At 43.2% G+C, this 15,724-nt stretch overlaps 2 protein-coding genes across 2 annotated transcripts; both read right to left on the reverse strand.

Annotated features, from left to right (window-relative positions):
* Positions 1 to 8,678: 8,678 nt before the first annotated feature.
* Positions 8,679 to 9,371, reverse strand: LOC130027121 (cytosolic iron-sulfur assembly component 2A-like). Its single transcript, XM_056117771.1, has 2 exons — positions 9,131 to 9,371; positions 8,679 to 8,821 (listed from the first exon to the last, which is right to left on the reverse strand). Exons 1-2 carry the CDS (start codon positions 9,369 to 9,371, stop codon positions 8,679 to 8,681), a joined length of 384 nt encoding a protein of 127 aa, XP_055973746.1.
* Positions 9,372 to 10,257: 886 nt separating this feature from the next.
* On the reverse strand, positions 10,258 to 10,629 carry LOC130027122 (RING finger protein 11-like). Its single transcript, XM_056117772.1, has one exon. The coding sequence runs from the start codon at positions 10,627 to 10,629 to the stop codon at positions 10,258 to 10,260; it is 372 nt and encodes a 123-aa protein (XP_055973747.1).
* Between the last annotated feature and the right edge of the window lie 5,095 nt (positions 10,630 to 15,724).

Here is a 15,724-nt window from a genome sequence, read left to right on the forward strand (position 1 = left end):
ATCTGTTCGAAGAGATGAAGTCATGAAATTTATATACAAGTGGTATTACATGGAAAGTATTATGCTAAGTGAAATGAGTCAGAGAGGGACAGACATAGAAATATCGCATTCATCTGGGGAATATAAAGTAACAAAATAGGAGAATAACACCCAAGAATGTTGAAATAAGTACCAGAAGGCTCACTCCATGGTTTGGAGGCCAGCTGCATGTGCTAGGGGAAAGGGCAGCTCAGTTAGAGAAGGGAACACAAAGTAAAGGGTGTTGGGAGGATCCTCCCAGGATAGGAGAAGCATGCTGAAAGTAGACTGTAGACAAAACATGATTGCCACTCAATGCCTCTTTTGCAAACCACAACACCCAAAAGGAGATAGAGAACAAAAGGGAATGCCCTGCCACAGAAGCAGGGTGGGATGGGGGGGTTGGGAGGATGGGAGGGATACTGGGATCATTGGTGGTGGAGATTGGGCACTGGTGGAGGGATGGGTGCTCAATCATTGTATAACTGAAACTCAAGCACAAAAATCTGTAAGTCTACAACTGTACCTCATGGTGTTTCACTAATAAAAATTAAAAGCTTAAAAATAAAGAGTTTTGTGAGTTTAAGTGTGAGTGCTTTTGGTGGCAGAGAATCGCCTCGCAGGCCCGCCACCCAGGGCCAAATGAAGGAATAGTCAACAGGCTGGTTGGTAATCAGTGACTCTTTATTCAAGTCTCACAGCTTTAGTTATATAGAAATGAAACAGAAATCGTGAAGGGTGGGGGTATATAGGTGTATTTGAATATAATCGTAACAATAAAGAGTCGTAAAGCCCTTCCTTCAGGGGAAATCCTTCTAAGAGCTTAACTCAAGGACAAAAATCTCATCTGGAGATTCTGACCTCTAAATTACTAGGAGATCCACTTAAGGGAGGGATTCCACCTAAGCACACTTTGCTTTCTCTCCTTCCTTAGCTAGTAATCCATTTAAATAATCTTATTAAATTTACTTCTTACTAATATTTCTAGTCATTTTGTATGAACACAGTAAGCTTAAAGGGTGGCTCTTCCTGGGGACCTCTCACCATATATACCCAGACTACAGTCCTCAGGCCAAGTTAGTCTTTCCTAATCCTAGCAGGGTCCTTATTCAGTTACTTTTTGGGGGATAATGACAGAGTTTGTTCCATGATCGTGCTCTTAATTTATTATACTTCTTATGAGGCTTAATCCATCCCTTTTCAATGCCAGGGTAGGTTACGGCTTTCTCTGGGTACATCCAAGTCCCTCACCCAAACTCTCCCTTGTTTGGACCAGGTTGACTATTTCCTTTACTGTGCAGATATTTTTAGTGGGAATATTGGGGCCTCGCTTGGCTGTGCTAGGGGCTCACTCCTGGCTCTGCACTCAGGAATCACTCCTGATAGGCTCAGGCCATTCTGTGGGGTGCTGTTGATCAAATCCAGGTTGGTCACATGCAAGGCAAGCACTTTACCTGCTTTACTCTCACTCCAACCCCCTTATTTAAAAATGTATAAAATGAGTATTTGTACTATTACATGATTTGGATTATGCAAACCAGCATGAATCCCCCTATTAGATAAAATCCTTGGTACCACAGAAAAATTTATAATTAAGATTTAAATATCAATTAGACTGGAAGAAATCATGCTTGATGGCTTTGGAAACTGCTGCCTTATACACATGTATCTAATTCATAATCTTAAATATAATATAGTAAAATTCTCATGACATGGCCTGAATAATTCAGGTTTTATTATGGCTAAATGTGTAAAGCATTTTATAAATATCTTCTAAGTGAAAACCTGTACATGTTTTATTTCTAGGCTTACAAATGGCATCATTATCTGACCACACACAATTTCTTTAAAATTTTCTTTAAAAATTTAGACACAATGGTTAACAAAGCTGTTAACAATAGATTTAAAATATAAAGAGTTCCCATATCCAGTACCACCTCTCCATACCCCACCTCTCCAACAACACCACAATTTCTTTTTTTTTTTTGCTTTTTTTGGGGGTGTCACACCCGGCGATGCTCAGGGGTTACTCCTGGCTCATGCACTCAGGAATTACTCCTGGCGGTGCTCAGGGGACCATATGGGATGCTGGGAATCGAACTTGGGTCGCCCATGTTGGCTACGTGCAAGGCAAACGCCTACCCACTGTGCTATCGCTCTAGCCCCCAACACCACAATTTCTATTGCAGTAGTTCTACACTAGTGTAAGCTGTGATAATAGGACATTGGACAGTTTACCTATGTCACTGAAGCCCTGGGCACACAGCACAGGCACAAAGTGACCACTAGCTTCTGTCTGAGCCTGCTGGAACTCCATATTGCGGTGCTCTGTTATAGAAAGGATTGTTTGAGATTAAGGTTTTGCTTTTGCATGCTTAAACAAGGACATAGAAAAAATTTGAGAATATGCATCGGTAAACTAGGATCCCATGGTAAGGCATTGGGTTTTAAATCGATTCCAACCTGTCAGTTGTACAGTGTTTCCTTGATGAACAGTAATGATTTTGTTCAAGTTCTCATTTAAGGGTCTGGAGCAATAGTCCAGTGGGTAGGGTGTTTAGCTTGCACACAGTCGACCCCTGTTTGATCTCCATCATCCTGTATTCTCTTTCCCAAGCACTGCCAGAAGTAATTTTTCAGTGCAAAGCCAGGAGTTATCCCCTGAACATCGCCGGTGTGACCGAAAATCCAGTGTGACCGAAAATCCAATTTTATAACAAAAGCCACTGAAAACTAAACCAAAAAAGTGTTTTTTCTCATTTAAATATTTTCACGTGAAAATAGTAACAAACCATTCTTAGGTTTCAATTTTGGGATATGGGGCCAGAGAGATAGTACAGTGGGTAAGGCACCTGCCTCGCATAATGCTGGCCTAGACTCAATCCCTGGCACCCCATATGGTCCTCTGAACACAGCTAGACATGATCCCTGAGTACAGAGTCAGGAATAAGTGCTGAATACAGCCAGGTGTAACCTCAAACCCTTCCACGAGTAAATAAATAAATATTTTAAAAATAAAATGTTTGGTACAAAATGTTTTCATTTCTAACCATTTCAGCAGCCCCTACTGCACCAATAAGGAACGAACGACAACAATAGAACATGGGGCATACTCAGGTCAGCCTGTCCACATGTGGCCACAAAAGGGGTGTCACAGTGACATGCTGCCATCCTCACCAGGTTTCCTCCTGAAGCATTCATGTGTTTATTTTGATTTTAGGGACTTCACCAGGTAGTGCTCAGGGGTTCCTCTGGCTCTGAGCTCAGGGGTCACTCCTGAGGGCTCAAGGAACCAGATGGGGTTCCAGGATTCAAACTTGGATGTGCCACATATAAGACAAACTCCCTACCCACTATGCTATTGCTACGATTCCTCCTCCTCAAACATTTGAAAGCTGAGTTACATGGGATAAAAATCTAGAAGAAAGTATCTGAACACTTTGGTTCAAGGAAAATATCGAGATGTCTATTTCTGGGTAAGAAGGAAGACTAGAAACAGGTGGAATGAGAATACTGAGGGTAGAAAAGTGAACTATTTGATATTGGGAGTGTAGGACCAGAGAAAACTCTAGAAATCCAGAAAGGGGAAGTGATCTCCCAGAACAACCGAGGTTATTTAATTTCTACATTCAGGTAAACTGCATCATTGTAGACACTGAAAATGATCAGCAAGGAAAGGATTTGAAGGGTCAAAGAGATGGTGCATCTGGGAGAAATTGTCCCCATAATTTTCTCATAAGGAAGAATTATCTGCCTGCTTTGTCATTGAAAGAGCTTTCCTTGCTAAAATGCCTATAATCTTCAGAACTTTTTTTTAATTGAGTCAGCAGCAGTGCTGGGGCTGTTCCTGGCTGGGGATTGTTCCTAGAGATGAAGCGACTGTGTGCACAGGCTGCACGCATCTCCTGGGGGTGTGAGGGAGATGTCCGTTCTTTCCTTCTCACTCTCTTTTGGGAGGCTATGCTCAGAGGCTAGTACTGGCTAATGTTCAGGGGCCCTAGAGGATGCTGGGGATCTGACCAGGGTTGGCCACATGCATGACAAGTGCCTTACCCCTCTATACTTTTCAACTACCAGCCGATTCTTCTTTAATGGTTTCTGCCCTTTGAAAAGAGTTTCCTCCTTCAATTGAAGTAGGGGACCGGAATGATAGCACAGTGGGTAAGACATTTCCTTTGCATGCAACCATCCTTGAGTTTGATCCCCAGTACCACATATGTTTCTCTGAGCCTGTCCAGGAATAAACCCTGAGCACTGCCAGGTATGGCCCCCAAACAAAACAAACAAGAAACCCCACCAAAAACCCCATATTGAAGTAGTTACTACTTTCTCATTTAGTGCCCTGATTTGTCTCGACAATGCCAAAGAAAACTGGCTTTAGTAGAAATGTTAGTTTCTGCACTAATCTTAGGATTCCAACATTAAGGCCTTTATCTAGAATGTATATCTAGGTTCTGAAGAGAATGAGGAGTGTGTTCCATTATTCCTGGCTGGAGCGATAGCACAGCAGGTAGGGCTTTTGCCTTGCACACGGCCGACCTGGGCTCGAGTCCCATTCCTCTCTGAGAGCCCGGCAAGCTACTGAGAATATCCTGCCCACACGGTATAGCCTGGCAAGCTCCCCATGACGTATTCAATATGCTCAAACAGTAACAACAAGTCTCACAATGGAGACGTTACTGGTGCCCGCTCAAGCAAATCAATGAACAACAGGAGGACAATGCTATTGAATCACCTAATCATTGTCGACACCTAACGTTAAGCTATAGACCTTGTGCTTCATCACCGGAGCTAGCCCTCCAATGCCTGTTTATAAGCTTTTTTGCATGTTTTGCAAAACCCAGAACAAATTTCCAGACCTTGGCTCTAATTTATTAGAAGACCTCAGTGGAACTGACTGACCCAGGTTTGATTCCTCTGTCCATCTTGGAGAGCCTGGCAACTACTGAGAGTATCTCACCCACATGGCCGAGCCTCGCAAGCTACCCGTGACATATTCGATATGTCAAAAACAGTAACAAGTCTCACAATGAAGACGTTAGTGGTGCCCGCTCAAGTAAATCGATGAACAGTGGGACGACAGTGCTACAGTGCTATAGTGCTATTGAATCACCATGAGCCATAGTTACAAACTTTCATGTCTGAGTTTCAGTCATGATCGAACACCCACCCCTCCACCAGAGGACATTTTCTACCACCAATGTCCCCAGAATCCCTTTCCCACTACTGTCCTACCCCTCTCCCTGCCTCTATGGCAGACAATTTCCCTCTTACTCTCTCACTACTTATGGACGTTATGGTTTGCAATACAGATACTGAGAGGCCATCATGTTTGGTCCTTTATCTACTTTGCGCACACATCTTCCATTCTGAATGATCCCTCCAACCATCATTGACTTAGTGATCCCTTCTCCATCCCAGCTGCCTTCTCCCCGAGCTCATAAGGCAAGCTTCCAACTGTGGGGCAATCTTCATGGCCCTTGTCTCTACTGTTCTTGGGTGTTAGACTAAAATTTAAAAAAAATAAGTTGAACAATTCATACAGACTTTTAACATTTGTATAAGAACAATATATGGCATTTTCAAATAAGAAAATTTATGTGCTATTATATTTTACCAACCAAGTGAATAATCATATTTGATTTTGTCATTGCTATCCACACATGGCTCAATAACATTAGTGTAAAACAAGGCACAGACACCTATATTTTAACTTACATTTAATAAATTATAATTTGTCCAAATACATGTGTTAAACCAACCTAAAATCACTGAAACTTGACCAACACATACATTTTTAACCAGGAACAATTGGCATGTTTCAATAGTAGTCAAATGAGTTTAATATTATTCATTATTTCTCCCAAAATTTTATATTCCATATTCCCACGTTGCTATTATTACATATTTGGGGGAATATATTTTTAGTAACAAACTTCTGGCAGTAGCACTGCCCTGTCACACTGTCCTCCCGTTGTTGATAGATTAGCTCGAGCAGGCCCAGTAACGTCTCCATTGTGAGACTTCTTGTTACTGTGCTTGGCATATCGAATACGCCACGGGTAGCTTGCCAGGCTTTGCCATGTGGGCGAGATACTCTCGGTAGTTTGCCGGGCTCTCCAAGATGGGCAGAGAAATCGAACCCGAGTCAGCCAAGCTGGCCACGTGTAAGACAAATACCCTACCGCTGTGCTATTGCTCCACCCCAACTTCTGGCTACTTTCAAAAATTTTTACCCCCGGTTCTTTTTCAACTTTTCCAGTCTTGAATTTTTCAGTTAAATCTACATGAAGTATTTAGACTACTTTTTTTCTCGGTATGAGATCAAGGTTAGAGAATTCATGAAAACCACTTTAGTTTGACCCACTGAGCAATTTATAGTGTGGATACATTGAACGTATTTTTTTTCCAGTTTTAAAAGAATAGTTTTAAAATTTTGGTTTTTTGTTTGTTTTGGGGACTACACCAGTGGTGCTACGGGGCTACTCCTGGTTCTATAGTCAGGAATTACTCCTGGTGGTACACAGGGGACCATACAGGATGCCAAGGATCCAACCTAGTCGAGCAGGTGCAAACAAGTGCCTACCCACTGTACTATTATTTTCAGTAACAAACTTCTGGCATTAGCACTGCACTGTCACACTGTCCTCCCGTTGTTCATAGATTTGCTCCTAAAATGTAAGTTTTAGTATCCCAAAGACCAATACAATGTAAGGGGAAGAAAATTATTATTATTATTGTTATTATTATTATTATTTTTATTATTTTTTTTTACTGGGGAATGAGATCCATTTTTTACTGGATCTTACGAAGACAATGTTTATGAGAAACAGCCTCGTTCCTGATGCTCCATTCGCTCTCAACGGAACCACCATCTCCGAATGCAACAGTTATATATACCTAGGTCGAGAAATCAACATGATGAATGACCTGGTACCTGAGTTATTCAGGAGGAAGAGAGCGGCTTGGAATGTCTTCAAGAACGTTGAAGAAATAACTAAGAGGACAAAGAACCTCCAGCTACGAGCACATCTCTTCGATTCCACTGTTCTTCCTGCATTAACATATGCCTCAGAGACCTGGGCCCCACGAAAACAGGATGAGAACGCTATTCGGGTCTCTCAAAGAGCAATCGAAAGAGCTATGCTTGGAATATCATGCTTCACTCAAATGAGAGATAGAATCCAGAGTTCTGATTTGCGTCAATGCTCAAGAATCAGGGACGCTGTCTCATTTGCCAAGGCATCAAAAATCAGATGGGCTGGACATGTAATGAGGTTTATAGACAACCGCTGGACTAGAGCCATTACTGACTGGATTCCATGGGACGTCAAAAGATCACGTGGACACCCACCTACAAGATGGTCAGACTTCTTGTCAAGACCCTGAATGATCGGTTTGAGGCTCTGCATATTCCTAGAACAAACAGATGCCATTGGGCTACGCTACACGCAACAGGGATGAATGGAGACGTTACTGGCACCCGCTCGAGTAAATTGATGAATAACGGGGGATCAAGTGATCAGGTGATCAAGTGATTATTATTATTTGCTTTTTGGGTCACACCCGACGATGCACAGGAGTTACTCCTGGCTCTGCACTCAGGATTCACTCCTGGTGGTGCTCGGGGGACCATATGGGAAGCTGGGAATCGAACCTGGGTCAGCGTGTGCAAGGCAAACACCCTACCTGCTGTACTATCGCTCCAGTCCAGGGGAAGAAAATGATTTTAGTTAAGAAAAAGTCATTTATCTTCTTCCTCAATTTAAAAATATAAGGTACAACAGCTGTAGCACTCCACACATTTCTTGAATAATAGAATAAGGTGTAATTATACATTGGAGCTGGAGGATTAGCATAATGGGTACCCTTGTATGTGACCAAACCCAGATCAATTCCCGATACCCCATATGGTCCCCTGATTCACGCTAAAATTAATCCTGAGTATAGAGCCAGGAGAAAGCCGAAATAAAACAAAACATATGTAATTATACCTGGATAAGCTTACACACAAGTAAATTTATATGTTTGTGTGTTTACAAAAATTTTTGTTCATTTTTTTTTTTTTAAGTCACACCTGGTGGTGGTTAGGGCTTCCTTCTGGATGTTCACTACAAACTCACTTGTTGGGCTTGGGGACCATATGGGGAAATTCCACCACCATAATTCAAATGTTTCCATCCCAAACCACAAGCACTGCCCCCAAGCAGTACCGAAATAATTTATTTTGTATTACTTGCTATGAATGATCTGTGAAAAATTATGCAAAAAAGGTTCCTTAGAGGAAAGTGTGTGAAGATTGTTGTATTTCTTTTTTTCTTTTTCTTTTTTCTTTTTAAGAATCAACTCTTTTATTTTAAAGAGCAATGATTTAAATTGAATACAACTGGGTAGGGTAAATAGTTAACATGAAAAGTAGTCGTATCAGAAAAAATAGCAACTCATCTTACACATAGTAACTACAACATTTTTTTTTCTCTGATCATTTAAGTGTTACAAATCCTGAGAATGTTATACAGGAAACAAAGTAGGTGATACTTTGAATTAATTCTCGTTTGGAAACAATCTTAAAAAATGCTTTGTGGTACAAACCACCTAGGTATTACACATGAGTCTTTTACATTTTACAAACAGCAGTTCTGTGGCTCCTAAAATATTCCTTAGTCGGGCTCGAGGACACATTGTTCCACGATTTCCCTGAAGTTCGGGTTCTCCATCGCAGCTGCCACTCGTTCTTTGTCATTTATCTGCTTGTTGATGTCTTCCTCTGTGAGTGGGTGCCTTCGGAAATGTAGATTTCCAACTTATGTTTAAATGGTAAACAACGCTGACGTTTTCCTCTTAAGCACAGTCCAATAAGAGTCGCCAAAGAGCAATGAGGTACTGTTGGAGTGAACCTTATAATAACCAGATAATCTTCTTCACTGGGCTGGAGCGATAGCACAGCGGGTAGGGCATTCGCCTTACAAGCGGTCAACATGGCCGACCCGAGTTCGATTCCTCCGCCCCTCTCGGAGAGCCCGGCAAGCTACCGAGAGTATTCGATATGCCAGACACAGTAACAACAAAGTCTCCAATGGAGACGTTACTGGGCCCGCTCGAGCAAATCGACGATCAACGGGAGGGCCTTCTTCACTGAGCTCCTGAAGCTCCACGCAGCTTTCCGTCACCACTTCCAGTTCTTCTAAAGTATTAGGCTTCTCTGGGTCTCGGACAGCACGGATCAAATCGTAAACCTCGAGCGCTTTCTCTTGCATGGTCCGGGGCTGCCAGGACGAGCTCCGCTCAGAGAGGCCCGAGAGCCGCAGGACTCGGCTCAGCGTCCAGGAGAGCAGCCCGGACACCAGCTCCATCCTCCCGCTCCCCCATCCCTGGCGACCCGAGCCACCATCCGGGCGCGGTGGCCACGCCACCCTGTCCACGTCCTGTTCGGACAAGATTGTTGTATCTCACTCAGGAGCCGTTATGCCTTTCTGTAAGAGATTACTAACATGTTGTTAAAGATTGAGCCTTATGTGCTTAACTAAGTTTGTGTGTATGTATTTCTATACATACACACAGACATTTCCCCCTAAGTTGAGTTGCCTTCTACTTTAAACCCCATCAAATGTGGTGTGCTATACTTGCTATATCAGTGATATAAAATATGGGAGATTGCAGCCATGTGCTCCAAGAATACTAGGATTTAAAACGTAGTTACACTGCAGTATCACTTAATGGTGAATCTTGTCCAAACCTGTAGGGAGCAGCTATGAGCATGGCAGAAATTGAGTTCTAGAAGTTTTTGGCTGCTGGAGTTCTGCTAGGGTGGGTCAGGGAACTCACCCATCCCCCCTTGATGAAACAACCCGGTGGGGGTTCAGGGGCATCTCTATAGCATATCTGTTTATTTACTTGTCCCCAAATCTGCAACAGTTCAGGAATTTTAAAAACATATGCAGAATGTCTTTGTTCTGAAACCTTGGACCTTTGGGTTCGATGCCAAATGATAATAGCTGCAAAAGTTTTGTTAAACTTCACATCAAAGAAGACTCCCAGAAATTTGAATTTATTCTAGAATTTTATTGCAGGTGGCCAATCAGGGGCTATTCCTACCTCTGGAGACAGGAGAGAACCCTGGCAGTGCTCAGGACACAAATATTAGGTGGCGGTAGGGGAGGGGGTGGAGGGGGGGTGTTGGAATCAGGGTTCTGGAACTCCCACCATGCACTTGTCTCCACTTAGGTCTGCTCTAGATCACTACACAGACAGCCTGCAGCAGGGACACGTGAAGGATGTCATCAGCCATTTCCCGATGCAGTCCAGGTGGAAGACATGTTTGCAGGGCAGAGCCCGAATGCGGTCTCCATCCACGAAGTCCAGCAAGCAAATGGCACAGTCCTTGGTCTTTCCCGCTGCAGCTTCTCCAGACACGTATTCGCTAACAGGAAAACAGTGCGGGCACCTGAATCGTTGGGCTATATCGAATTCTGTCATACTCTGGGGGGCTGCTGGCAGGTCTCTCAGGAGATTCTCGTCCAGGCTTGGGATCGTCTCCGATGAAAGCTCACTGGACGGAGACTCACTCTCAGAGATGTCAGCGGAGGTGGAGGTATTGAGGCAGTTCCCCATCCTTGGCACCAGAATTCAGATCTGCTCAGTCTTCTGAAAATCTTGAGAATCAGACACTCCACCTTCCAGAAAAAGGTGATAGTTAGTAAAATGGATTCTATAACATTCTATAAGGCAGATTTCATCTCTAGATTGGTTACAATCCCCCTCTCCCAATAGCACTGCTGGTTTGGGATAATTTACCTGTTTTTGAAATGCCCTGAGCAGAGACTCAGAGCTCTAGGAACCGAACACAACAGCATGGCCTGAGAGGAGTCACCTAGTGTGTCAATGTTGGTGTGTTCTTCCCAAGCACAAATTTTCTAATTTGATTGTCTTGGGGAGGACATACCACATCTATGTTTTGGCCACAAGACAGGACTGCAGGGCTCCCCCTTGTGAGTCTTTGGGGTGGGGCGGGGCATGTAGTGGCAGGACTTGGGCCTGGAGCTCTGTCTGCAGAGCACGAGCTGCAGCCTGTGAACTGTCCCCCCAGCTCTGGGTTCCAGATTCGAGCTCTCATGACAGCTTCACAGGGCCTTGCACCAGACTGGTAAATTCTATGGGATTTTTCTAGGAAGATCCTTACTATACCCCTTGGAACTTAAGGCCTCGACAAGGCACACAAGTCACCCTTCATTCACATGCAAGCTGAAAAGAAAAAATTGGAGGCAGAACCAGGAGATTTGAGGCAGTGATCTGTTCTGGCAACTGGGTGAAGATAAGCGAGTTGGAAATCACAGCATTCCCACCAGAACAGAGCAGAACCGGGACAATCAGAACAGGACTGGGTCACAGACTTAATTAGTAAAGTTCAATATCCAACCCGGAAACTCATGTTATTAATCACTGATTCTACCAGATTGTACTAACTACTTAATTGTCAACAATTATGCTAGATATCTTTTTGTATGTGTGAGGTTAAAAAATGTTACTGTGGATCCTGTATCTAACAGATAGAAATTCTTTGTGAACTGATTTTGTGGCTCAGCCCATTTCAGCATTAGCTAAAATATGCCAATAAAATTATGTAAATAAAACTGGATCTCCCTATAATGTCTCAAGAGTTTGCCTTGCTTCTTGGTCCGATTTCTGTAACACAATCGCCCACCCACCCCATAGCATGCCTTTGCCTGCAATATCCACTTGCCTTTCCTCTCATGAACTGAACTTTTCACAGCTATCTTTACTGAGTTCCAACCTATGTTAGTCTTTTCTTCCCAAGTTCTAATAACAGTTCCATTTGTCCTTTTAAACAACTAAAGGAATCATATTTGGCAGCAATACCTGCTATCTAGATATTTACTATAGGACCACACTGGTCTTATGGCAGGAAATCATGGCCTCAATTTTATACAGTTACGTACGATTCCTCTCATGTTACCAATGGATTAAAATTCATAAAATTCGCATATTCATAACAATATAACATCCTCCCATGGTTTACCATGAAATACCCAAATCAGATTCGTAACATAATCATAACATAAATACCAAGTACCCAAAGAAAATTGTCTCAGTACTTACCGTGCAATGGAAACACAAGAAGGCTGCCTCTGGATGCTACTGTACCCACAGAGGTAACAGAGAAGAGTTTCTTGGCTCTGCACTAGAGAGAGCACAGTGTGGGGAATCCTTTATATAGGGGCCAATGCTGAGTGAGCACCACCCATCTTGTCACTCATAGGGCACAACAAGACCCACCCTTGTAATTTGACACCAGTCATGATAAATCTCATTAAGCTGACTCTTGAACAAAATCGACATGGGGAGTTTGCCAGACTCTGCCATGTGGGCAGGTTACATTCGGTAGCCTGCCAGGTTGTCCAAAGTAAGAATGAGATAATAAGATGTCGCGTGGCCATGAATGCGGCCTTGCCTTTCGGAGAGCTCGGTTATATAGACTCTGGGTCTTGGCCGTTGATGGGATTACACGGCGCCAGGGGGCAGTTGGTGGGTGTGACCCCTGCCTACTGGAAGATGGAGGATCTGGGTGGAGGATGCTCAGGCCCGATCCGAGCAAGCTTGGAGATCTCAGCCCCGGGACCCACATGCCCCCCGCCCACGGCTTAAAATTTTTACAGTTAAGTACAATTTCTCTCACAGTAACCAATGAGTTAAAAATCAGGGAATTCACATATTCATAACAACATAACCTTACCCCCCCATGAAATACCCAAACAAGATTTATAACACAACCGTAACATAATTGCCAAATACCTAAAGAAAATCATTTCAGTACTTACCACACAATGGAAGCACAAGAAGGCTGCCTCTGGATGCTGCTGTACCCAGATGGTAACAGAGTAGAGATTCTTGGCTCTGATTAAAGAGACTCCAGTGTGGGAATTCTTTATATAGGGGCAATGCTGAGTGAGCACCACCCGTCTTGTCACTCATAGGGCACAACAAGACCCACCCTTGTAATTTGACACCAGTCATGATAAATCTCTTTAAACTGACTCTTGAACAAAATCATTCTTGAAATCAGAGAAATCTTGGAAAAGCAATGGAAGAAAATGGGTATTTTTGAAATCTGAACTTGTCTAAGTCACAAAAGCAAAGTTGTCATCTTCCCCCAATAAGTTTCTTTTTTAGTAGAATTTTGTTGTTCTGAGCAAAAAGAAAATCCATAGCACAACCTTAGGGCGTTTGCCTTGCAGGAGGCCGGTAGGGCAGACTCGCATTCGATTCCTCTGCTCCTCTCAGAGAGCCCGGGAAGCTACCAAGAGTTATCTCACCCGCACGCATGGCAAAGCCTGGCAAGCTCCCTGTGAGGTATTTGATATAATCACAGTAACAACAAGTCTCACAATGGAGACGTTACTGGGTCCGCTCAAGCAAATCAGTGAACAAAGGGAGAACAGTGCTACAGTGCTTCATTCCCTAGAGGAAATTTATAGTCCTAATATCTTTTCATGCTGGAGCATGACTGTGATATTACAATATACTGCAAAACTTACCTGCTTTCTAGGTACATTGTTGTTTCAAATGCATCTTCAAAAGGTTGGTAGCTCATTTGTCTTCCATGTGTGAGGGCCAAGGTTCAATCCCCTGCACTGAAAATACAAAACCGGAGAACAAACTTCAAAGTAAAACACTTTCCAGGATGCCAGATCATCTATATTTTACTGACAATGCAGGTCTTCAAGTTAGATGGAGTTGCTGTCCAGAGGATCCCATTAACCTAAAATCACATGTGTATGTTGCACATCACAAAATATATTCTACAGTTCTATTACTGGCTTTGGAATCAGCGGCAAGTCTGTGGGGTCACAGGCCATGTTCTGAGGGTCCGAGGGTCACTCTCTGCTTTTAGGCTCAGTGGGCCACATTGGGCTCTTTCCAGGGGCTTGTTCAAGTGGGAACGAGGGAGCCAACCTCTAGTAAAGAGAGCTGTCCCCTCTCTGCTCTACCCACCTGGGCCACCCACTTCCCTAGGAACTGTCTGGCTGGGTCAGGACTGGTGAGTCTATTGGAAGCACTTCAATGGCACAGACATTCATCCTGCTAGTGCTGGTAGTAGCCGTCAAGCTGTACCTGAAGTTCACTTGCTCTGCACGGCATGGTGGATGATCCCTATCACCTGGTTTCTCAGGGAGCCATGAACTCAGCTGAGCAAGGCCCTGCCCCTTGCAGGAAAGAAAATCAGTCTGAACCTTGGTTCAAGCATTTTGAATCCATCACCTTCCCGAGCAAAATAGAATTGCAGGAGGATGTGAAATGCTAAAGCAAGAATTTTTATAATGGTAAGTTTACTTTGAACCAGGAAATGGGAGAGCAAGAGAGGAAATTTATGTTTAAGAGAGAATGTGGCTGCTCCAGAGTGGACAGTGACAGTGACAGCCTTTTCTGAATAGATTTTTTGGGAGGTCCTCTTGGAGTAGGTGCTCAGAAATGAAAACTTGCTGGGTCTATGGGAGCTCAACTCCTTAGTTTTGGAGAAGCATCCGTACTATCTTCCCAAAAGCCGGGCCAGTCGCCATCCTAGCAGCAGTCTATGAGGGTCCCTTGCCTGACATCCACACTAACACTGAAATGCTTTGGTTCTTTGTGAGGTGTGTCAGTCTCACTGTGTGAGAGAAAATTTCACTGTTATTTCTATTTGCATTTCCCTGATGATTACTCATACAGATAATTTTTTCTTATACCTTCTGGCCATTTGAGTGTCTTCTCTGAGAAAGATTCTTAGAAAGGTTCTGTTCATCACTTCCTCCATTTTCTCAAAAGTTTTCTTTCTCCTTCCTTCCTTCCTTCCTCCCTCCCTCCCTCCCTCCCTCCCTCCCTCCCTCCCTCCCTTCCTCCCTCCCTTCCTTCCTTCCTTCCTTCCTTCCTTCCTTCCTTCCTTCCTTCCTTCCTTTCTCTGTTCACAATAGCCCAAATCTGGAAACTACCCAAGTGTTCAAGAACAGGTAAGTAGATCTTGGTCAAGAAACTATGGTAGTCAATCTCGTAATTATCTGGCTCTTTGCAGAAATCCAAAATCATGGCCGCATGACATTATATGATTCTCATAACCAGCTATAGAAAACAAAATATTTCACAATGCCTTTTCAGCAATTCTGATTGTTTGGGGGAAAATTCTAAACAATAATGGTGCATCTTTTGTTGAAATAATGAATATAATCAATGTAGAGAAGAGTTAAGTAGAAACCATCTGCCTCACAGGCATTTGGAGGGGTGGGGGGGTATACTGGGGTTCTTGGTGGTGAAAAATGAGTACTGGTGAAGGGAAAGGTGTTTGATCATTGAACGACTGAGACTTAAACCTGAAAGTTTTGTAACTTTTCCCACAGTGATTCAATAAATAAATATAAAAAGAAAAAAAATAAAAAATTAAGGTGGAGTTCATACCCAGTTCAATCAGCTAATCAGTGGCTGAATAAATAGTAGTACTCCTACAAAAAAAAACCTATGGGAGAGATACACAGTGGAATACTACTTGTCTACAAGAAAAGATGAGATCATGTAATTTGCGGCTACATGGATGGATCTGGAGAGTCTCAACCCAAGTGAAGTGAGTCAGTGAAGAGGAACAGGTACAGAATTACCTCTGAGATGTATGTTATAAAGTAGCATAGTAGAGGAACAAAAAAAACTTCCCCAAAGCAACAGA

Source organism: Sorex fumeus, unplaced genomic scaffold, assembly GCF_029834395.1.
Source record: "Sorex fumeus unplaced genomic scaffold, SorFum_2.1 ptg000036l, whole genome shotgun sequence".
NCBI classification, from domain to species: Eukaryota; Metazoa; Chordata; class Mammalia; order Eulipotyphla; family Soricidae; genus Sorex; species Sorex fumeus.